The sequence below is a fragment of the Vulpes lagopus genome, chromosome 10 (assembly GCF_018345385.1).
Source record: "Vulpes lagopus strain Blue_001 chromosome 10, ASM1834538v1, whole genome shotgun sequence".
NCBI classification, from domain to species: domain Eukaryota; kingdom Metazoa; phylum Chordata; class Mammalia; order Carnivora; family Canidae; genus Vulpes; species Vulpes lagopus.
The window spans coordinates 103,804,845-103,828,970 of NC_054833.1; the positions used below are offsets into that span (position 1 = coordinate 103,804,845).

The window sequence follows — 24,126 nt, forward strand, 5'->3', positions numbered from 1 at the left end:
TTGTATATTAGTCACAGTTACCCTTTGAGAGAGTACATCTTTCTTTGTTGGCCATCAGACAATTTTCAAGTTGTAGGTCACTTTTGCTTCCCTGCAAAAACTCTATTACTCAAACATGCCCTAAAATTTGTGAACATGTCTCCAGCCATTTTCATATTCTATGGTAATAAACAGACATTCAACTCCACTTACATAGATTTTCCTATATTTTGGGAGATGTCAAAAGTTAAAGCAGCTGATAAAGGCATTATGAATAAGCTTTTTGTAAAGAAAAGATATTTTTGTAGAAAAAAAATTTTCCCAAATAGATGGGCCTGCTTGAAGTAAAATAATTGAATGTCAAAATGGAGGAAACAAAGAAAAATGGAAAGGATGGTGGACTATAGATTCAGACTAGGGTTTCTCAGCCTCTTCTAAATTATTATCACCCCCTAAAAGAACCACTGTGATGAATTCATTTTCAATGAAATTAACTAGCTAAATATAATTTAAATTGGATTAATTTCTCCCTAATGAGAAAAAAAAACTCTAAAGAATAACATTCTGTTGGGCAGGGCTGAACTTTGGAGGACCACAAACGTTGATTAGGTCCAAGCATTTTTTTTCCAACCCCAAACAAACAATTTTTATCCCTTTTGGGGCAATATCACTCTTGTTCATAGTGCACAATTTAGACAGATCTCAATTGAAATACTCATTCTGCTACTGCTGTATGACCTTTGGAAGTTACTTAACTGTTCAAATACTCAGTTCTTCCAGCTCCAAAATGGGAATCCTAAATAGCATCTCCCCAAAGGATTGCTAAAATGTTTAAATGTAGTACTGCATATAATTCACTTAGCAGTGATTGGAATATAAGAAAGAACCAATAAATGGAAACTTTTACTGCTAATACCGTCGTTTTTATTATTGGAAATGCTGAGACAGGAAGAAATGACTTAGGGAAGTAACTAAGCAAGAAGACAACACAAAAATATAGATGCCTTCCATTTGAAATGATGGAATCCACCTGAATCCAACCACCAATAATTCACTTGAAACTTGAAAGTATCTCTGTGAACAGGTTGCTGTGTAGCCAGACTGGCAAATCAGAATCTGCATATAAATAGAATGTTCGGGGGAGGGGGAGCGGTGCCTGGTTGGCACATTGGTTTAGTGTCCAACTCTTGCTTTCAGCTCAGGTCATGATCTCGGAGTCGTGAGATCAAGCCCAGCATTGGCTTCCCTACTAAGCGTGGAGTCTGCTTGAGATTTTCTTCTTCTCCCTCTGCCCCTCCCACTTGTGCTCTCTCTCTCTCTCTCAAATAAATAATTAGATAGATAGATATAGATAGATAGATAGATAGATAGATAGATAGACATATAGAACGTTCAGAACATTTAGATAGGAGTGTGAAGTCTAAGGCTTTCCATTGTTTCATTACTGGAAGAGCCAGGACGACCACAGCCTGACAGCCCGCAGTGTCCAGGATATGGCTATAACTTCCACATATAAACTAGGAAACAGCACTAAAATATACTGCTGCAGAGGAAGGAGAGAACATTTCTATATCTATTTAGCTATTATCCATAAAAAGATGGTAAGAGAGGTTCTTTGGAAACCTTCCTCCTTCCATGTAGAGAGAAATGAATTCCACTCCATTTCCTACTTCAAATGGAAAAATACTCACCAAAGGAAACATCACCAAAGTGCAGGGCAGGAACATTGAAATGGAAGGTAGGTCCAATGACGCAGCCCCTGGAAGTAGGAATACAGGTTGGGGGAGTGGATAGAGAATCCAGTGAATTCAGAGTAACAGGAACTAGGGAGATACTAAGTCCTGAAAACCATAAACTAGCATTAAGTCAAGTATAGAATCTAGCACTTAAAGAAACTACGAGATGATGGTCTATCACTGTGGTTCTTAGAGTTCTTTTTCGAGACTCGAACCACTGGGTTTTAGCAAATGATGATGTGCTTAACTTATCATCAAATTCCTACCAATGAATGAGGCAGAGCAGACACAGCACCAAACCAACGACAGAGAATATTAAGGTGGATAAGATACATATTATGAAAAGTTATTCTCAGACAAGAAATAAAAATTATAGGGCTGGTCATATAACAAACATTAAGGACTATCAATGATACTAATATTCCTTGCCCCATATTTTTATAAAATCATTTTAATCCAGTTCCTACTACCAACTAGCTATGATCTTGGTGGGTCATTTTGCCTTGATAGGTTTCTTTGTCTGATGTATAAAAGATAAGACTCAAACAGATGGCCTATAAGGACACTTTGCTGTAAATGTTGGTCCATTTCTCTCAGTGCAGGGCCTCATGATCTTAGAATGATGCTCTAGCTTACAATAAATAATAGATTCTACAGCTTCCAGTCGGCTTCAGGTGCAGTAGAAAGCATAATGTTCCCCAGTGATATTTGTGTGCTACTCCATAGAATATGTTAGATTACATGGTAAAGGGGAATTAAGGTAGCAGAAGAAATTAAAGTTCTTAATTAACAAGTCTTAAAATAGAGTGATTATCCTAGATTATTCTGGTTTGCCCAATGCAATCACAGGGTCTTTAAAAATACAAGAGGATGCTGAAGAGGAGGTCAGAGTGATGTACTGTGGAAAGGACTTAACCAGTTGTTGCTGGCTTTCAAGAAAGAGGAGGGGGCCCCTGAGCAAAGGACTATGGGCAGCTTCAAGGAACTGAAAAAGATTAGGAAATGCATTCTCTCCTGGAGCCTCCAGAAAGCAACACAGCCCTTCCAGCACCTTGATTTTAGCCCCGTTAAGATCTACATTGGACTTTAGATGTATAGAACTGTAAAATAGTAAGTTTGTATTGTTTTAAGCTACTGAGTTTGTGGTAATTTGTTACAGCAGCAATAGAAGGTATTTGTTTATTCTTGATTTTCACCATGATCCATATCCCTAAATTCCATAGACCAAAGGTAAGAACTGAAATATTCCCCATTTATGTGCCAAGCTTTTAAAAGATCCCAGAAGACATGCTAATCATGACCCTCCTAATTTACCCAGCTACGTGTTGGGGAAGTATGTGTCAGACCACACTGAACACGCTGGTGCCCAGTGGTACTTCTGGCTGCTGTGTGTCTGACAAAATGGGCTAAGAGGCTGTTATAAGTCTGGGAGGAGCCATCAGAGCAAAGACTCAATTCTAAAAGCAAATCTTGGTTCTAAAAGCCTTTCTTGGGACCATCTATTCTATTTCATGCTAATGACCCAAAGTGGTTTCAAAAGCAATGGCTAGTAATAGGCAAGGAATTGGGATCCAGTTGAGAATGAAGTCAAACAAGCCTATAGGTTACATGCTTGACTTGTAAAAGAAGTTCTGTGAGGCCGAGTGACAAATAGATCAGAAGCATCTGAAATGCATAAAGACTACAGAAAGTAAGAAAGAAGCTCACAAAATTGTGCAAAGCAGTTGTTTAATTGGTAGAAAGAACCAAAATTAAATCAAATTTGTTCAAAGGCATATATAACTAAGGGAACTTAGACATGGCTACATCCATTCTAGCAGGAATTCTGAGTATTTGGACAGTCTCTGCCAAGTTTGTACCCTCCATCAATACAGTGGTCTGTTAAAAGTATACAGTTGACCATTGAACAACACAGAGGTTAGAGGTGCCAAGCTTCTGTGTAGTTGAAAATCCTGTATATATTTTGACTCCCCAAAACTTATTAGTGAATAGCCTACTGTTGATCAGAAGCCTTAATGATAACAGAAATAGACAATTAACACATACTTTGTATGTTATGTGCATGATATGGTGTATTTCTACAATAAAGTAAACTAGACAAAAGAAAATGTTATTCGGAAAATCATAAGGGGGTGCCTGGGTGGCTCTGTCAGTTAAGCATCCAACTCCTAATTTTTGGCTCAGGTTATGATGTCACGGTTGTGAGATCAAGCCCCGAGTCAGGCGCTAGGCATGGAGTCTGCTTAAGATTCTCTCTCTCTCCCTCTGCATCTTCCCTCCCCTCTTAAAACAACAACAACAACAAAATCATAAGGAAGGAAGAGAAAATACATTTATTATGCTGCATTTATCAAAAAATATCCACATATAAGTGGACAGGTGTAGTTCAAATCCATGTTGTTCAAGGGCCAACTGTAATTTTAAGGACTAAGAGAAATAGGAAGATTGAATTATGTGAAACAAGTTGAATATAAAATACACCTTGTTATGGTTAAAATTTTATGAAATTGCATTTGTAAAAACCAGAGGCAGCAAAACTACTCATGGGTAATTTTAAAAATCACATTAATTTTACAGTGCTGTTTATCAACCACTTAAAATCCTGTGTCACACAGTTTGAGGAGTAAAAAGAAACAGCAAAAGCATGATAATTGTTCTGATATTTCAGGCAGGCTGGCCAAAATTATGTGGTATTGAGGAAAGAAGCATACCTGACAATAAAACGATAAGAAACAAAAGTTCAGAATCCCCAATATTAACTTTATAGAAATTTCTTAGGCCACAAGGCTCAAGGAAGTATTTCTGGAAAAGTCATAAGTGAGGTCAGTATTAATGTGTAGAGCTGGGAATATATAATAAATTATGCATGTATTTCACCTATTATCATTAGACAGATATTTACCAGGATTTCAAAATTATAGTTCATGGTTGAAAGTGCTGGAACCCTTCCGGACACATGCAATTTAGATAAGAATATTTCTTTTAGAACAAAATGATGGTTGCCAGAGGAGAGGGGAGGTAAGAGATGCGCAAAATAGATGAATGGGAGTAGGAGATAACAGGCTTCCATTTGTGGAATGAATATGTCACAGGAATAAAAGGAACAGCATGGGGAATATAGTCAATGGTATTATAATAATGTTTTATGGTGAACAGGTGGTAGCTACGCTCGTGGTGAGCACAGCATAATGTACAAACTTGTCAAACTATGTTGTGCACCTAAAACTAATATAACACTGTGTGTCAATCATATTCAAACAAAAAACTTAAAAATTAAAAAAAAGAATATTTCTCTTAGAAATTTGTGATTTGTTTTAAGATGCACACAAACATTCTTTCCCCAAACAAGTTTTCCTTCCCTTTTAAAGAAACCAGAAATAACATCCAAAATAAGACATTGACCTGGAAGAACATAATGTCCAGAGGATAAAATGAGAGACTTAACCTCCACAAGGAGCCAAAGTATCACGAATCCAAGTTTGCATGTGAGTAGGTCCCTGAAAGATTCCTAAATCCTATACTCACAGCGGAAAACCCCAGTACAATCTAACCTGTTCACACATTGCTAGTGATGTGTCACCAGGGTTGGTTTCTTCTGAGGGACTTCCTCAGCTTGTAGATGGCCATCATCTCTTTATGCCTTGACATGGTGTTTTCCTATCTGGGTGCCTGGTTTGTGTGTGTGTGTGTGTGTGTGTGTGTGTGTATGTGTGTGTGTGTGTGCCTGTTCTTATAAGGACACCAGTCACATTGGATTAAGGCCCACTCATATGACCTCATGTTACCTTAATTCTTTAAAAGTCCTATCTCTGAGTGCAGTCCAATTCTTAAGCACTGGATATTAGAATTTCAATATATAAATTTGGGAGGACGCAATTCACTCCGTAATAGGGACACTTAGGTAGAAGAATTGAAAGAAGTGGTAATAATCTTTAAGCTTATCTTGAGATACTGAATCTGATGAGACCAACACATTTTCCTAGGATTCTTCAAGACACATATGTCTGTCTCTTTTCTATGTTACCCCCAGACCCCAAGGGAGACCTTAGCTGTAGATGGAAGGAGGTCCTGCTAGCAGTAATCATAATAAGAGAGACTTGCCATGGTAATTAACAATCTGTTGCTGTGAAAATCCAAATAGGATCTGCAATGTGTTCTGAAGACATGATCTTTCTAAGCACCAGGTGCCAAAGTTGTAGATCTGCCCAATGGGTTGGTCATAGAGAACTTTTTAAAACCTGAGGACAAACTCTGCTATTAATGACTTTCAATTACCACAAACAGCTGGAGAGGCCATCAAAGGACTTCTAGCACAAAAGCTGCAAATGTCTAGCCTTGGATGACTGATGCTATAAGTAGGCTTTTTTCTTACAGTACCTGGAAGTATTATAGGTGAGAGCATTTTAAATTTCCTTAAAATAAAAATGAAAGATTAAAGTTTTGAGAAATTGGGATAATAGCTAAAGCCTAGACCAGAAGATGATTTTATCCAGGTGTTACTGTAATGATTTATTTTCCCTAAATATCCTAAAACAGAGAGTATAACTAGGAACTAGCTTAATTTTTTAAGTCCTTATTTTATAAAGCTATAGCTTGTAGAAAAACTAGATCCCCAAATAGCATTTGTATCCATGTTACAATAATAAGCTACATGTGCTCAGTAGGTAAACAATGGTAGAAATTTAAAATACTCCATTATTTTTGACATGTTCCTACCAACAAAGACAGTTGAGGACATCCAAGACATGATCTGGCTTTAAAGTTTAAGAAGGCAGTAGATCAAAGCTTCAGTTAGCTTCCACATTACTTACAGATAATATCTTACCTAATGATCAATTTCACAGGCTCAGGGGACCCATTGACATTGACCAGGAACTCTTCCTCAAAATGTCCCAAAATGGCAGAACTGAAAGAGATCTGGACCGCCTGGACTCCATTTGGTTCGATGATGCCTTCCTTGGGGCTGAAAACAAAGCAGGCCCCCAAAGCCGAAGTTGGAGGGATCACGTTGAAGAGGGCATCAATGCTGCCTTTGTTGGATAGCATTGCCTATATCAGTAAAAAGCCAAGAATGCAAAGATAGAGCATGGACATCTGATTTGTTTTCTTTTTTTTTTTTTTTAAAGATTTTATTTATTTATTCATGAGAGACATAGAGAGGCAGAGACACAGGCAGAGGGAGAAGCAGGATCCATGCAGGGAGCCCGATGTGGGACTTGATCCCAAGACCCCGGGGTCACGCCCTGAGCCGAAGGCAGACGCTCAACCACTGAGCCACTCAGGTGTCCCTGATTTGTTTTCATATAAGCATGTGGCTATACTGTTTAATACCAGCACATAGACAGCTGCAGGAATCAAAGCCAGAGAGAAACTCCAGGGGAGAAATGAACAGTCTTCTGCCTTGAAGGTCTGAAGATAAGAATCCCAATGCAGAAATAATTCTGTGTTTTTAGTATCCTCTTTGGAACAAAGTTGTCACGTGTATTATAGTCATGTTATAAATACTGATTGTAATTACATCCACTGAAAAAAGAGCCTTAAAATGCCTTTTTCTAATACTCTCTAGGGTGACTGAGGGAAGGGAGGTATTTATCTTATAGGTACAAGGTGGAGAACAAGTGGCATACTGTAAAATAAGAAATCAGAACAGAGGAGCGATGCTACCTAAGCCAATGTTTTTAGTTTAGCCTGGAGAATGTGAACGAGATACCGCTGTGGATTGCAGATGACAAGGATTCTCTTTGTTGTGCTACAAGATTTCATTCTTTTGGGATACTTTCATCTCAAACTCTATTGCGTGGATATAACTCTATTATTTGGGGCTGCTTATGTAAGCAACTGTTTTACCACAGGAAAGTTTTATTTCTGTATGCTATAGGTCCATATTTGCTTGCACCTTAGGTATGTGTATGTAAAAAATTCAGGCCTGGCATTCAGAGTTCTCCGCTCCTGGCTCAGTCCATCCCTCCTACCGCCTGCAGTGCCTAAGGTGCTTCTGCCTCTGCTATAACCATGCAACTCTGTTCCTGGGCTTCTAAGACAGTTCCTTGCCAATGCTTACACCTGAACAGGTGAACAGCATGTTTTTCTATATACAGACAGTCTCAACCTACTCTCAAGGCACTGGAGGAAAAGGAGCCTAGGAGATCATGAAGGAATGTACAGAAAGGTATGTGGGGGCATGTCAACACCTAGGGAGGTTACTTCTTACATATCAGAAGCCAAGGGAGGAGAAATTTCCAGAAGGGATTGAATGTAGTCAGAACCAAAGGGGAATAAACTTTGGGAAAATGTTACAGATTTTTTTTTAAAGATTTTATTTATTTATTCACGAGAGACACACAGAGAGAGGCACAGACACAGGCAGAGGGAGAAGCAGGCTCCATGCAGGAAGCCCGACGTGGGACTCGTTCCCGGGTCTCCAGGATCACGCCCTGGGCTGAAGGTGGTGCTAAACCGCTGAGCCACCGGGCTGCCCAAAATGTTACAGATTGATTGATTGATTGATATATATTTTTTTAATTTTGTGGGACCTTTTATTTGCCATGTGAATACTGTTTCTCAAAGCAAATAAAATACTGTTTCTTTATTCTTAGGGTTTGTTGTTGTTGTTGTTGTTTTTGGAGTTCAATTTGCCAACATATAGCATAACATCCAGTGCTCATCCCACCAAGTGCCCCCCCCCCAGTGCCCATCACCCAGTCACCCCAACCCCCCCGCCCACCTCCCCCAGATTTTTGATTTTTGACTAAAGGTCTTCCTGCCCTTGAAGAAGAAAGTAACTCTAATGGAGTGTGACTGCAGAATCCAGAGTCCAAATGTTCCAAATGTTTAGGGAGTGAGTGAGTATGGAGGAAATAGTGGTTGACTATTCGAGATTCCTGTTTTGAGAAGATTAGGGGGTGTGGAGCGAGAGTGGGGGCAGCAAAGCTGTGGGAGGTGTGGCAGAGGAGCCCCAGGATAGTGATATTAAATGAGATAATACCTACCCAGTGCCTGGCCCACATGGTTGTTGTAGTAAGAAAAGAGGGCTAGGTAACCAAGAGAATGGGGTCTGGGTGGATGTGGGGTGGCCATCGGCTCTGGTTGCCTCCCGAAAAGCAAAGAAGGAATCAAGAGTATATATAGAATAGAGTCAGAGACCTTTGCAGAGAAAACCACCACTTCTTCCAAGGGAAGATGGATGATGCGCCAAAAGAGATACATAACTAACTGCTGCTTGATATATTATTCATCTTTTTACATCCATTTCACATATCCCTCACTCTGTTTTAAGTTCCCTGGTCATAGAATTCATGCTTCACTCTTCGATACTTTTAAAGAGACCATGCAGAAAGTGATTATGGCCCAGGGACTCAGAAGCCAAATTACCTGGGCTCAAATCCCAGCTTTACCATGGATTTCCTGGTTGTGTGACCTTGGGAGACCTGCATTGTTTCTCTATGCCCCAGTTGCTCCTTAGGGAGATGCATGGGTTGTCTTTTTACTTTCTGGTTAAGAGCAATATTTTACCCAGATTCTGTATAAGGCACTGGCTCTTCCATGTTCAAGAACATGCATGTCATTCCTCTCCCCCTGGCAAAGGGGCACCTTCATGTGAAGGCACAATCCAGAAAGTCATTTGGGATGAAATTCTGAGACCTTTTTATTACCTTACCCTTGCAGTCCAATTCCTTGGGGAGGAGAAAATTTATACTAGAGCGTCACCTTGTTTTCCTTCTAATTATATTGGGGAACAGTGTATACTCTTGGGGCTGTGGTTTACTTTTATGTATTTGCTAAGCTCAGCAATGACTACGGGTAATAACTAGTTATTCAAATTTGTCTCAAGTAGGTAACATAATAAATTGAAAGAGAGATGCAATGAGGCATCAGCACTAAATACGCAGAGAGTGCAAAATATTCCCATAAGAAGCACCTTACCATGCCCATGTCCTTCTCCGCCAATGCACAGCCCTCAGAACTGCCCAATCTGATGCAGCACCTCATATAACACTTATTTAGCTGGCTGTGGTTTGCTTTATTGTTCAAATCTAGGAGGGTGGGAAGCAGCGGCCTCAAATATACTTCGGTTAAATTTGTAAGAAATTATTACTACACTCAGGGAAAACCTATCCATTTTGCATCAGAACTAAAGGGGGTTTTTTTTGGTGTGGCATCCACTAGGAACAGTCTGTATGATGTAAGGGAAATGCACACTGGATAAATTATGGACAGAATGTCAATTTCATTAGAAGCATTGCACATTTTTTTCCTCCCAAGGTGACCCTTTTCTCAAAATGCAAAAGCCAATACAGCATCGTAAGCTGCCATTGTTCACTTCATCATAGTCATGTGACTGATTTCTTCATTTAAGAAATGCTCTTATGTATATTCTGTCTCACTATGACAGTAACATTTCTATTTACTTTTCACATCATCCTGCTTAGGCCACAGTTACTTTAGTGAATGTGGGGATAAAAAACACAATAGAAAGCTCTGGGTAGCAACGAGCCATTTGCCTCCCATGCCAAGGTTAGGTGGACTGAGGGTTGAGTTGGCTGTAGGCTGGATTTGCTCATGATGAAAGCGCCAGGATTGAAAGGGCAGCAAAAGCCTTCTCTTCCCAGAATACAGGGCCCTAGTAACCCACCACTTACTAATATTTACTAACTGAATGACCTAGCCAAGTTACTTAACACACGAGGCAGAGTCAGGTTTGCTCTTCACTGAACCCACTCCCTCTTCCTCCCATGTGTTTCCCAGCTACTATTGTAGCTACGGACAGCTGATGGGAGGTGAATGAAAGGGACGAGTGCCACCTATAGGCCCAACTCCTACAGGAGATCTTCCAAGGGCATCTCTCCCTGCTCCTTCCCCTTCCTCCCGTGTGACACATGTGAGGCTGCAATCTTGCAGGCACATGTTTAGGTTGGCAGAGCTATGAGCTGGAAGGAGCCGGGGTCCTGATGCTCTGCTGGCAGAGAGCCATGTGCTGATAGACCTTATGTAAGCAACAAAATAGACTGGTCATGTCTGAGAGAGTATAGATCTTTGTATTTGTTACAGTATCTAGCATTACCTTAACTAGTAAAACTTCTCTAAGCCCCTGCTTCCTTGGCTATAATACGAGAATAGTCATTACACCTACTTTCTAGGGTTTAGAGAGGCCCAAACAAATGAATGTAAAAGTACTGGTACTGTGCTCAACATATATGAAGGGCAATGTTGTTGATGGTATTTACCACTCTCTGCCACTTTTTTTTCATTTGTAGAATAGGTACAATAAAACCTACCTTTCATAGTTTTGCAAGGATCGGAAACTAAACACACATACATAAACATGTACACACAAGAAAGCCTGGAACCTGATCCCTATTTGTCACTCATTAAATAACTTATTTTATTATTATCTTTAGACAAATACAAACATTTAAAGTTTATGAATCTTTGTAAAATAAAGTTTTGATGGTTACAATTTGACATAACATTAAAAAAAGTAGATACAAAGTTAGTGGCAAGGTGACAATGAAGTAACTTTGATACTGAAGAACCCATGAGTACATCTAGTGAATGGATCATTTTCTATCTAATTGGAAAGACAAAGCAGGGAAGATTCAATCAGAAAGTTCCAGAAAGTCCAATGACTGGTTTTAAGTCATGGATTGGAGACTAGTGCATTCAGAGAAAACTCTGAAGTGTGAATACAGCTATCCCCATTGGGACATTCCGGAAAATGTGAAAGTTTCTCTGTCCTCTGGTCTATAGGATTTGTTATCAGAGAACAAGCATTAAACAGATGGAGAGAAAATTATGATTTTCCTCTTTGCAAGATACAAGAGGATGAAAATAAAACCAATTACAGTATGGCTTCATTGCCTCCAGGAAATTTAGAGGAGAAACCTTCAACAAGGCTAGGAAGACAAGGAAGAGCCAGATCATTCCAGAGTCTGAGTATGAATAATGGCAAATGGATATGACTGCACACATTTTCTATCAATAAGCACATACACAAAATAAAATAAACCAAGAAAGGTAAGTATTATTTGAGTCTCAGTGAACAATTCTAGTGCTTACCTCATAACAATGTATAGATCCAACAAAGACTTTTCCAATGTCCAGCAGTTCAAAGTTGAAGTGGATCTTTGGTCCCATTCCTTCCCCTCTGATTCGGAGAGGCAGACGGATCTCTCGGCCTATAAAAACAATTTAGACTTTATTACCCTGAAAGATGCTTCATTACCCCAAATTATGCACAATGTGTTGCCAATGTAAGCAATCAACAGTACTGCACCATCTCCCTGCAAAAGACCCAGGGAACTACAATTTAAACAATGCTGAAGATTTAGCTTATCCAAAAAAAAAAAAAAAAAAGATTTAGCTTATCTTTGGGAAACAGGAATACTGGTAGTTTCTTTAGAGAGCAGGTTATCTTCTAATTTAGGCAGATATTTTATCAGGAAAAAAAGACAATTAAAAAATTTAACCTAGTCTTAGTGGTATTCTTAAGTTTCTTGTTAAAAAAAAAACAAATTTCTCTAAATTAGAGACGTGTGACCACTAATTGATGCTTCTTATGAGAATCACCATGGGGCTCCAAAGGACATTGTTCTCACTGATTTTCAGTAGATTTAGGAAGATCAGGGTATTAAGGGATATGGGTCTAGGAGTCTTACCCCTACTTTGTAGACTTTCTTTCAGTAGAGGTAATGGGATCCACTAAACAATATCTGTAGTTGCACATCCACAGTGGGCCCAGGGTGAAGAGAGAACACAATCTCTATAGTATTGACTGATTTTGTTTCCTTTTTAAAAATGGGTATATCTTCATTTGATAATACATGACCATTATAAAAATATTATAAAGTGGAAACTCTCACATAATTCCACTACCCAAAGATCACTATTAGTTTTTTAGTGTTTATCCTTTCATACTCAATATTTAAATACTAAAATACTACATGAAATCATATTAAAATAGTAAATTCTATATTAAGTTTAATATGAGAGCATATGCTACATACTATTTTGTAAACTGCTTTTTTTCACTTAACAATATACTTGCAACATTTTTACAAACCATCACTTGAAGATTAGGTATTTATTTTTTATTTTTTACAGATTTTATTTATTTAAGAGAGACAGAGCATGAGCATGAGCATAGGGGGCAGAGGCAGAATGAGAGGGAGAAGCAGGTTTCCTGCTGAGCAGGGAGACCAATGTGTGGCTCAATCCCAGGAGCCTGAGATCATGACCTGATCCAAAGTCAGATGCTTAATCCACTGAGCCACCCAGGCACCCTGAGGTAAGTCTTTTTAACCAGTGACTCTTGTTGGATATTTAAACGGCTTCCGATTTTTCTTTCATTTTAAAATATTTTATTCATTTATTTGAGAGAGCAAGCAAGTGAGCAGAGAGGAGGGGCAGAGGGAGAAGGGCTTCCAACTTCTCACTCAATAAATTATAATGTAATTAATATCCTTGAATGCATTTATGAACAATTTTCTTATATTTTCTTCAAGCACTTTGAAGATTCTCTATTGTTTCTTGTCTTCCACTGCTTCTATTGAGAAGTCAGCTTCTTGTCTTATTGCTCATTTGAGGTAATGTCTTTTCCTCTGACTACATTAAGATTTTCTTTTTGGTTTTGGTTTTCAGTAGTTTTACTATGATGTTCCCAGGGGTGGTTTGCATGTATCCTTCCTGGGGTTCATAATGGTTCTTGAATCTGTAGATGAATGCCATTCTTCAGGTTTTGGAAAGTTTCCAGTCATTATGTCTTAAATATTGCCTGTGCTCCATTTTCTCACTTCTTTCCATCCAGATAGATAAACTTTTGCTACATCTTATTTGACTCTGATGCTCTTTTCTCTACTTTGTCTCTGTATGCTTCATTATGGGCATTTTCTTTAGATTTATTTAATTTCCAGTTTATGAAATTTATCTCTAGCTGTACCTAACAGACTATTTAATTCTACTGAGTTCTTAATTTGTCATTATAACTTTTCAGTTACAGACTGCCCATTAGGATTTTTTATAGTTTCCAGGCCTCTGATCAATCTTTCTTTAAAAAAAAAAAAAACACTGAAAATTTGTTTAACATTTAAAAAAATCTGCCAAATAATTCTATTTTCTGGCTCTCTATGGAGGTTCTATTGTTTACCTTGGTGTTCTATCAGACTGTGTTGTCTCCTCAAATGTGTGGTTATTTCTGACTGAGTGCTAGTCAGCGTATATAAAGCCAAGAGTGGTCATTTGAGGCCCTGAGAAGACATTATCTTCCTCTAGCTTCTGGCTGGTGACTAGAGGGCATTAGGATGCCCTAACCTTTCCACTCTCAGCTAAGATTCTGTGAGAGAATTAAGCCTTGTACCAAAGTCATTTGAGTGACTATCTTCTCAATTCTCCTAAGAAGAATATATAGCTAGTAATATCCTAGATATAAAGGAGAAGTCAATTCCTCATACACAATCATGCTTTAAAATATTAGAGATGTTCTGGAATCCCAGTGAAGAACTGTTTATTTTTTTATTTTTTATTTTTTGAAGAACTGTTTAAATCAAATTGATAATTGAAAAAGAAGCCAAAGCTGAGCCTCAGTCATTGTGAGTATCGGTGCATTTCCAGTCCTCATTTCACTGGGTCCCATCCTAAAGTCTGGAAGGCTACTAGGGCCCTTTCTCCTTGGGCATCCCATGAACTCCTATGTATCTTCCCTAATTCCATTTAATGTTTAGTCTTCTCTGTAGTGTCTACCAAAAAGGTGGTATTGCTAAGGATAAAGTGGCCCCCAAAGTCTGATTGTCTTGGTCTCTGTCTCTTGGGTGTTGGCCCTGTAACTCTTCACTGTTCTAGTAGTTCTCTTTTGCCTTCAAAAAGGCTTTGAAAATATTTTTCCTTGCTCTTCTAGTTATTTTTAGAGGGAGATGGAAGTGGGGGGAGAGAATATCTATCTAAATTGTCTAGCCCACCATTACTGTAAATAAAATTGCCAGGACAGAGATACACATTTGACATTTTGATAGCTATGGCCATATTACCCTCCAGAATGGTTGTAGAAATTTGCACACAAACACCAAGCAGATTTAAAGGTTTCTATCTCTCCACACACTCTGTAACAGTGGGGATATTACCATTTTTGAGAATCTTTGACAATTGGATAGATTATCCTTAAATTTACACCATTTAAAGTTCTTTAAGCAAAAATAATATATTTATTCCATGTGTAACATTTTGAAGATTAAAAAACTTTGATGCTCTGTTAGCATTTAGTATTAGAGGAAATTGTGTTAACAATCTTCTAAAATGTAAGTAAAATTTTCAGAGAACCTCATCAACTTACTCCATTATTTTAGAGTTCTAATCTATTAGCAATGATTTGTATTCCTTGGTCAAGAAAAACGTATTTTGACAGGGATCCAACTTTCAGAATGGCAAAGAAAGAGAACTGCAGATATATTGTGGAATAAACAGCAAGACTATTTATAACTGTCAGGCTTAAAGCTTTCCCCATCTGTTACCCTGACTGCATTACTTAATAACAACAATAATAATAAAAGATGCATTGTAATAAAGCAACGAGCCAATGTTTCTTTGGGAATTATTAACTACTTCAAGCGAGATTGTCTTATTTGTAGCTAGCCAGGATAGAATGGGAGTACAAGTGATAACCAGCCTTGCTTTTTAAGAGTTAATCTAAATTTTAAGGTTGCATTACAAATGCTACTTTTCTGCAAGACTTACAAAGCAGGGATTTTTCTTGTCTTGGAAAAAGACAGCAAGAGGGACAAACCTAAAGGAACTAGTAAGCTCTAAGGACAGGTTCCTTGTTAGAAGAGTAAAATATTTAAATGTTTTTTAAAATAGGGAAGTTTCCCATCTCTGATTACAGTGTCTTATTAGTTTCACACAAGAGGCAGAGAGATGCACTATAAACCCCCTTTCACAGCTCTTAAGTCTCTGAATGCAAGAGATCTCATTGCATTAAATTCCAAGAAATATAACTAGGGGTTTTCAAAACCTTGCCATCTATCTTAGATGTCCAGTATTATAGTTGAGCTCCATTCCCATGCAGTAAGACAAGAAAAAAGAAGGGGAAAAATACAAATAGTGAGAACAAACTGCCACTATTTAAATGTTTTGGGACTGTCCACCTGGAAAATCCTAAAGAATCAATAATTTTTTTTAAATTAATAAGATAGAGTAATAGTGATGGTTACCAAATCAAGATACAAAAGTCAACTGCATTTCTACATACAGCAACAATCAGAAAAATTAATTTTCAAGAAATTATTTATAATGGCAACAATATAAAGTACCTAGAAATAAATCAAACACTATATGCTTAAGATCTTCAAGGGTAAAATCATAAAACTTTACTGAAAGATATTAACAAAGATCTAAATAATGGAGAACTAGCAAATGTTCTTGAAAAGGAAGACTCAATATCATAAAATTGTCAATTTTCCTCCAACTGATCTATATCTATAATCTCAATGCTCTGCTAAAACACAATGCCAGCAGGCAGAATTTGGTGGAATTTGACAGGTTGCTTTATAAAATTTAAATGTAAAATCAAACGGCCAATAATAAGCAAGACATTCTTCGAAAAGAATAAATTAGACTGATTTGCCTTTGATATATTAAGATCTATTATAAAGCTATTATAATTAAGATAATGTGGTACTGGGGAAGAAGGTGCAAAATGACTAAGGAAACTATAGAACTGAGAATAAATGTACACATATATATGAATTTAATTTATGACAGAGCAGGTACTGAATGTTAGTAAGGGAAGATGGGCAAGGCTATACAGAGCCAGAACAACTGGGCATCCACATGGGATCTGCAGTAGACTGAATAATGGCCCCCCCAAGGATGGCCTGTGTCCTAATTCTTGTAAATATAAATATATATATAAATATCTTACATGGAAAAATATGTGGTTGAGTTAGGAATTTTGAGGTGGGGAGATCATTCTAGATTATCTTCATTACTGTAGCTTAAAAACTGTCTTGAAATCAGGTAGTAGTGGCCTTCCAATTTTGTTCTTTTCCAAAGTTGTTTTGGCTGTTCTAGGCTCTTTGCATTTCCATATGAATTTTAGAATCAGCCTGTCAATTTCTACACAAAAAGCAGCTAGAATTTTTATTCAGATTGCATTGAATCTATAGATAAACTTGAGGAAGAAGTAACATCTTAATGATACTGAATTCACCCACTTTTTAACAAGGTACAATTCTCCATTTATTTAGGTCTTTAGTTTCTCTCAGCAACATTTTGTAGTTTTCTGAATGCAGGTCTCACACATCTCTTGTCAAATACACCTCTAAGTATTTAGGATTTCTTAGTGCTATTGTAAGTGATATTGCTTTTTTAAATTTCAATTTCCCATTATTCACTGTATAAAAATACAATCAATTCTCTCTATATAGATCCCGTATCCTATAACCTTGCCACACACTTTTTAGCCTTCATTTAAAACAGATATTCCCAAGTACAATCTCCACAGGTTTTGCTTCAATAAAACATAGATGAAACCCAAGAAATCTACATTTTTAATGATCAGCCAGAGTGAGCCTATGCAGATTCTCTAGGGACGTTACCTCATGAATGAACACTGTTAACTATGTTAACTTCCAACAACATAGCAGAGTAAGCTGACTCAATCCATCCTCCATTTCAAATACCAAAAAAAAAAATCTTATTAAAAATATAACAAATATGTATTTTTAATACTTATCTGCGCTCAAAAGGAAGAAAGGAAAATACCAGGCAACAGAAATGAAAAAGGAATTTGGAGATTTGTAAAGTTCACACAGGTCTTATGGTCTAGTGGCTTCAGTTTTAACACCTTCACAAAAACAGGACATTTGGCTTTGTTCCTTTCTGGGAATAAGGAACTGAACTTAGATCCTTGCATAAATCCAGGACCTTGGAAAGGAAACAAGAAGAAAAATTCTGTCTATTGGTCTAGAGAAGCAGTAATGAAAATTGTCGTCTCCCTAGTTCTGTCAATAGGGGAAAGAGGTTCCTATGAGAGATCGAAATCCCAGATACAGATATGGATCTAAATTTACCCTATATGATAGGTGAAAGAATCAGAAGCTGAGAAAACAAAAGTTGTAGGATCCTGAAAAACTGCTCTGCGGGAATACTTCCATGATCCAACACCCATGCTGTCTTTTTGGCTTTTGTATTTGGGCTTTTGTAACAAAAATACCACAGACTGGGTGGCTTAAACAACAAACATATTTCACAGGTGGAGGAGCCCAAGATCAAGGTGGCAGCCGTGACGGGCACTGAGGTGGGCACTTGACGGGATGAGCACTGGGTGTTATTCTAGTTTACAAATTGAACACCAATAAAAAATAAATTTATAAAAAAAATTTTAAAATTAAAAAATTAAAATAAAAAACAAGGTTAAAAAAAAAAGGTGGCAGCCGATTCAGTGTCTGGTGAGAACCACCTTCTCACAGCGCCCTCACATGAAGGAAGGGGTGAGGGAGTGCTCTGGAGTCTCCTATATAGACACTAATCCCATTCATGAGGGCTCTCCCCTCATTACCTAATCACCCCTCAAAAGTCCCACCTCCAAATACATCACATGGAGGATTAAATTTCAACATATGAATTTTGGGGGAACACGAATATTCAGTCCACAGTATGTGCTAAAGATGGGCTTACAATGCTAACATTTCAAAGCATCTGAAGAAACAATGCAGCATGAGGAATATATTTACTACAAACACGTAAATTAGTACTCTAAGAGTTTGAGATAACAGAAACTCTAATGTTGCATTCTTAGAATCTTTCAAGAGGCAAATGAAGAAATAGAAACCATAATTAAGGAGGAAAAAAAGAAAGTATTAAAATGATATAGAACGTCTAAAACTGAAAAGCCAAGTTGATGGAATTAAAAACAGAATAAATGAATACCAAAGAGTAAAAATAGCTAAAGAATTAGTCAACTGAGAGAAAGATCTTAGAAAAATACCCAGGATGTACCAAAAAGAAATGAAGAAGTAAAAAAATGTAAAGAAGTTAGAAGAGATGGTGATTCAATGGGAAGGACATATATCTGTAAGAATTTCCAGGAGAAAACTGAAATTATGAGAGAAAAAAATATCAAAGAGATAATCATTGAAAAATTCCAAGAGTGATAAAAGATTCTTAGACTGAAGAAGCAGACCAAGTACCTACGTAGGATAAACAAAGGCAACTCCATCACAATGAAACTGTAGAACACCAAAGCATAAAGTGATTCTGGATATCAGTCTGATACAGGAGACAGGTAACTTTTTTTTTTTTAATTAATTTTTATTGGTGTTCAATTTACCAACATACAGAAAAACACCCAGTGCTCATCCCGTCAAGTGTCCACCTCAGTGAGGAGACAGGTAACTTAAATGATAATCAGACTGCAGTAGATTTCCCACATCAACAATCTGCTCCATTGTCTATGCTATGAGGAAGCAAGCCGCCTCATGGAGAGGGCATGGAGAGGGGTTCTAGCAAGTAGAACCTGGTGAGGTCCCTGCCAACAGCCAGGATTAACTGCTAGACCTGTAGGTGGATGAGCTATAAAATACCAGCCTTCACCTTCTGGCCTGTTCAACAGTCTCCAGGTAGAGAAAAGAGGAGTTGTCCTTGCAGAATCCTGACCAAACTACAGATCTGTGAGCAAAATAATCGGCTGCCACTAAATTTAGGGTGGTTTGTTATACAGCAAAAGATAAAAGGAACAAAATGGCTTAAATAAATTAAGGCTTTTATTTTGCTCACCTACCACGGACATTAGGAAATGAGGATTTCAGGGAGGGGAGGATTTAGGGGCTTAGGACATGCTGCTGCTGCTGCTGCTGCTGCTGCTGATCAGTAAGGATGAAAAGAATGAATATTGATTGAATAGCTACTTTCTTTTCATGTTCTAGAACCATCCAATTGTACTTATTGTAGCTTTTAAATAAGTTTTAACATATGGTAGGGCTAGTCCTCCCACATTATTCTTTTTTTCTGGATTTTCTAAGCAATTCTAGCTCATTTATTTCCTCCATAAGAACTTTAGAACCAACCTAACTAAAAACAAAAAACTTTGATATTACCACTGGGATCACATTTTATTTACAAAGAGAACTGATCTATTTATGATGTGGATCTTCCTGACCAAAAACATCGACATACCTTTCCATTTGTTTAAGTTTTCCGAAATCTGAGTATGCATTCATAGATACTTATATATTATTCCCTGTATTCCTTATGCTTGGAATATTTGATAATTGAACATATAACTTAAAGTAAATAGTGTAGTTGATCAAGAAAATAATTTCTTATTCACAGAACTAAGAAGCCTTATATTATTATGAGGTGGCAGTCTGATGAGTTTTGAGAAAGAAAACCTACAAATATGTAAAGCACTACTCACTTATTACTCCAAAAACCCAACAATGCTTTCAATGATTGAGGAGTTTTAGCTTTCTCTCTTCTAAGTATCCATTCTTTACTTCAATTGGGATAAAGATCAAAAGCTCTAAATTGTGCTAAAAATTCAGATACTTCTTCTGACGGACAGAATGAAAATGGACACTGCAGTTTCATTTTAATTGGGTCCTTAAAGGAAGCAGATACATCTGGCATCCTTTCCACCATGCTGCTTTTTCACATTTGACTCTGAAGCACCCACTAACGATGTTATCTAGCAATATATTTCACAGTTTAAATCAGAAAGTGTTGCTTCCTTTGAAGTTCCCATATGGTGATCCAAACCAAATGTGTGCGGTTTCCCGTTGAGTTTTTTTAAAAAAAAGGTAATTTTCATGATTAGATTAGGAATTGGAAAGTCAAGAGAGATAAAAAGTCAGTTTCAAGCTACAGAGCAGACCATCAGCAAGTCTTTATAAATATCTAACATACAATTTAACTACTTCTAAGAAAATCTGAAAATTTCAATGAAGAAAAAACTTCAGTTTCAGATGAACTGAAAAGATTGGAATGATGTTATAGTTCCTATGTTCAGATTAAAGCAGGTCACTTGCTTGCATAGGGCCCTTCCGTGATTCCCCATGGCAGTCAGGAGGAAGTCCAGGGTTCTCAGTCTGGCAGTCAAGGGCAGCTCTCCCCGCACTACCTACTCCCCTGGGTCCCGCTCCATCTCCTGCCCGCTCCTTTCCCCTCCCAGTCTCTCTGTCTCTGTCTCTCTGGCAGCCACATGCTAAGAATTTGCAATTCTTTTTCATTTCATCCTCTTGCCATGTACTTGCACAAAGTGTTCCCAGCCCCACATCTTTTTTTTTTTTTTTTACTTGACTAACAAATACTTCAAAAGGGTCACTTTCACTGGGGAGCCTTCCCTCAAAACCCCTGACTGAGATGTGCGCCCTGTATGCTCTTCTATCTCACACTCATTCACTGTGTAGCACTGCAGTTAACTGTTGGAGATGTGTTAAATTGCACGCGTGTCAAGAGGCCTCCTTCAAGACCAGTGATGCTGGCCTTCCCTACTACTCCCTGTCTCTGAGCATATATTGACAGGGTGGAACACTATACAACAATGAAAGTGAAATGCAACCAAGGCTGCAAGCAAAACATGGATGAGACATGCAGATTGATTCCAATTATGTATGTTTCAAAAATAGGCAGTACCAAATTCCTTTGTTCATGTTGCACACACATTGGGGTAAAAACTAAAGATAGAAGCAATGAAAGATGACCACTAAGGACAGAATGGTGATTTTCTCAGGGGGAGGTTGGGGTGAATGGAGTGTGACTGGGAAGGGACACACAGGGGGCTTTCTCATGACCTTTGTCAGGTCATGTAACGCATTCACAGTAACATATTCATAGGTTCTGGGGATTAGGGCATGGACATCCTTGGGAGGCTGTTACTCTGCCCACCACAATATATTTTATGCACATTTGTGGATCTATGTCCTATTTCTTAGTGACAAAAGGTTAAAAATTAAAACTACAGTATGTAAATACAAAGGATTCCTATAAGACCACGAAAAAAGAGTGACACTTTTTATTTAGTATCAATGGTATAATCTGCAAGAGATATTTAAAAAGCAGTGTTAAAGGGTGCATAGGTGGCTCAGTTGGTTGAGGGTCTGCCTTCGGCTCAGGTCATGATCCCAGGTTGGGCTTCCTGCTCAGTGGGAAGTTTGTTTCTCCCTCTCCCTCTGTCCCTCCCCCTTGCTCCTTCTCTCTCTCTCTCACTCAAATAAATAAACAAAATCTTCAAAAAATAAAAAATAAAAATAAAAGGCAGTGTCAGAACCACTGTGTAAAGTATGCTATCATTTATGCAAAGAGGCATGAGGGGGAAGCATAGCCAAACAAAGCAAAACAAAACAAGGGAAGGGGCTTTTTCTAACTGCCTAAGAAGTATTTTTTAGTGACCTAAAGCCAGGAGGTTTTACCAACTCTTTGAAAATAATACTAAGGAATCATCAAGAGCTCTTGAAAAGACACAGAATTACATGGAATTTACAAGGAAGATAATATGGAATTACAATGTAAACAAAACCCTTCTCTGGCAATCATGTCTTTTAATAAACCACTAACAAAATAAAGAAGAATGTCATCCAGATGGAAAATTATACTATTCAGTTTATCCAGGATGTGAATTCTGTGGCAGAATTCAGAACTGCAAACAAAACAATAGATGAATACGACTAGTTATGTAATGTTTGGGAACCTCCTGGAGAGCAGCCAACCCCCTGGAACGTGGCCAAGCACGACATCCCAGGGGAGTCATAGATGGGAGGGAGGTCCTACCACCTGTGGCACCCCGGCCACTGGAGCACTTCCAGCCTGTGTCTGAACACTGCTGTACCAGCATTTCCTCCAGACCCGTTAAGAAGTCTCAGGCAAATGATGCCGGTGGGAAGTGTGGAACGAGATTTATGTCAATCCTGAAACTCCAAGTCCATTCTACATTTGTTCTGGAGCCATTTTGAGAATCCTACATTCACAGGCAAAGGGGAGACCAGATCAAACTAGGATTCGTTCACTCATCCATTCATTGTTTTCATTTAGTTGCTCATCCATTTAATCAATGTTTACGAACGGCTTTATCTTCCCAGTGTGATCACAGCATAAGACATAGAGTGTAATTTCAATATATAGATTTTTTTAAACAAGCCAAACTATACTATTTTGCTTAGACATGACTACATAGGCAGTAGACTTATACATGAAATAAACAAATAAAAATAACTATCACAAAAGTCAAAGTGATTGTTACTTCCACGGAAGATGAGGGAAACATCATCAGGAAGGGACACACATATCTAGGGGAGGAAGAGGGTAGCAGTCTTGACCCAAGCAGCCCATTCTTCTCCACTGTTCTTAGACTGCTTGACCCCTTGATACACAGAGAAAAGTGACTATGTAGATATGGACTAAAAACATGCTAGGTAGAGCAGAATAGTGGGATTTCTGCACTTGAAGCTACTAGCACTCTTACTATTCTCTCTCTCACCACTTAATATTTTATTATTAAAATAACCATCACACCTGTAAATCCAGGGAGACCTACACATTACAGAGCAGAGATAAGTAGCACTAAGCACTCTGAAAATTAAAGCCATTTTCTTATCCTTATATACAAAGAACAACCACGGACCAGAAGGCATTGGAAGGATCCCTATGACTGCATACTTGCTACCTTGGAATTTTCTAACAAATAAATATTTCTCCTGGCATCCTTATTTAATAGCATTGAATGGCATTTAATGTCATTTATTACTCATGTTTGATTAAAATCTGGTTCTTTGAGAACAGATGATCAGCCCTGTAGGTCTAACATCAGACTGTTAAGATTTTCAGAATAAGAAAATGAAGAGTAATGGAGGATAGTACATTTTAAAATTATATATTTTCCAAGAACTAAAGTAATACATGAGTAATCAGACTCAAATGGTCCACAGAAAGCTGAGGAGGATGAACTAGAAAACTCACTCCTGGACATGGCTTCATGATATTTCAGACCTCAAGTACAAAAAGAAAACTCTAGAAAATATTGAGAGAGAAACAACAGGCCACCCATCAAGAAATGCAAAATAGGTGACTTCAGACTGCTGGACTTTTACCATAAAGTTGGCACAATGTCTTCAACATTTCTGAGAGATGACTTTGAACCTAGTAATGTCAGCTAAACCATCAGGTGAGTGTGAGAGCAGAATAAGACATTATCAGGCATTCAAGGATCAAAGTTCCCCTTCCATAGGCCCTTCCTGAGGAAGCTACTTGAGCAAAGTAAGAGTAAAAAGATATAATGGAACACACATGGAAACTTAAAAAATTTCTGAGTAACGGCTGTGCAGGAGAAGGTGGCTGATCTGACTTAGAATGAGAAGCTGTGAGGCTCTAAGAAAAAGGACTTCAAGGAAAAGAAGAGCATACATTCTACAATTAGGGATGAAGAAATGAA

At 38.0% G+C, this 24,126-nt stretch overlaps 1 protein-coding gene across 11 annotated transcripts in view; it reads right to left on the reverse strand.

The window, feature by feature from the left end:
* HYDIN (HYDIN axonemal central pair apparatus protein) overlaps positions 1 to 24,126 on the reverse strand; it is a 358,050-nt gene that overhangs the window by 211,431 nt on the left and 122,493 nt on the right. For all 11 annotated transcript variants that reach the window (XR_005990460.1, XR_005990461.1, XR_005990462.1 and 8 more), the window contains 3 exons: positions 11,772 to 11,890; positions 6,541 to 6,764; positions 1,671 to 1,738 (listed from right to left, as the gene is read on the reverse strand). Coding sequence is in view for 8 of the 11 variants with exons in the window: in XM_041773068.1 (XP_041629002.1) it covers positions 1,671 to 1,738; positions 6,541 to 6,764; positions 11,772 to 11,890 (411 nt within the window). In the remaining 3 variants the exon portion in view is untranslated. The remainder of the gene's footprint in view (positions 1 to 1,670; positions 1,739 to 6,540; positions 6,765 to 11,771; positions 11,891 to 24,126) is intronic.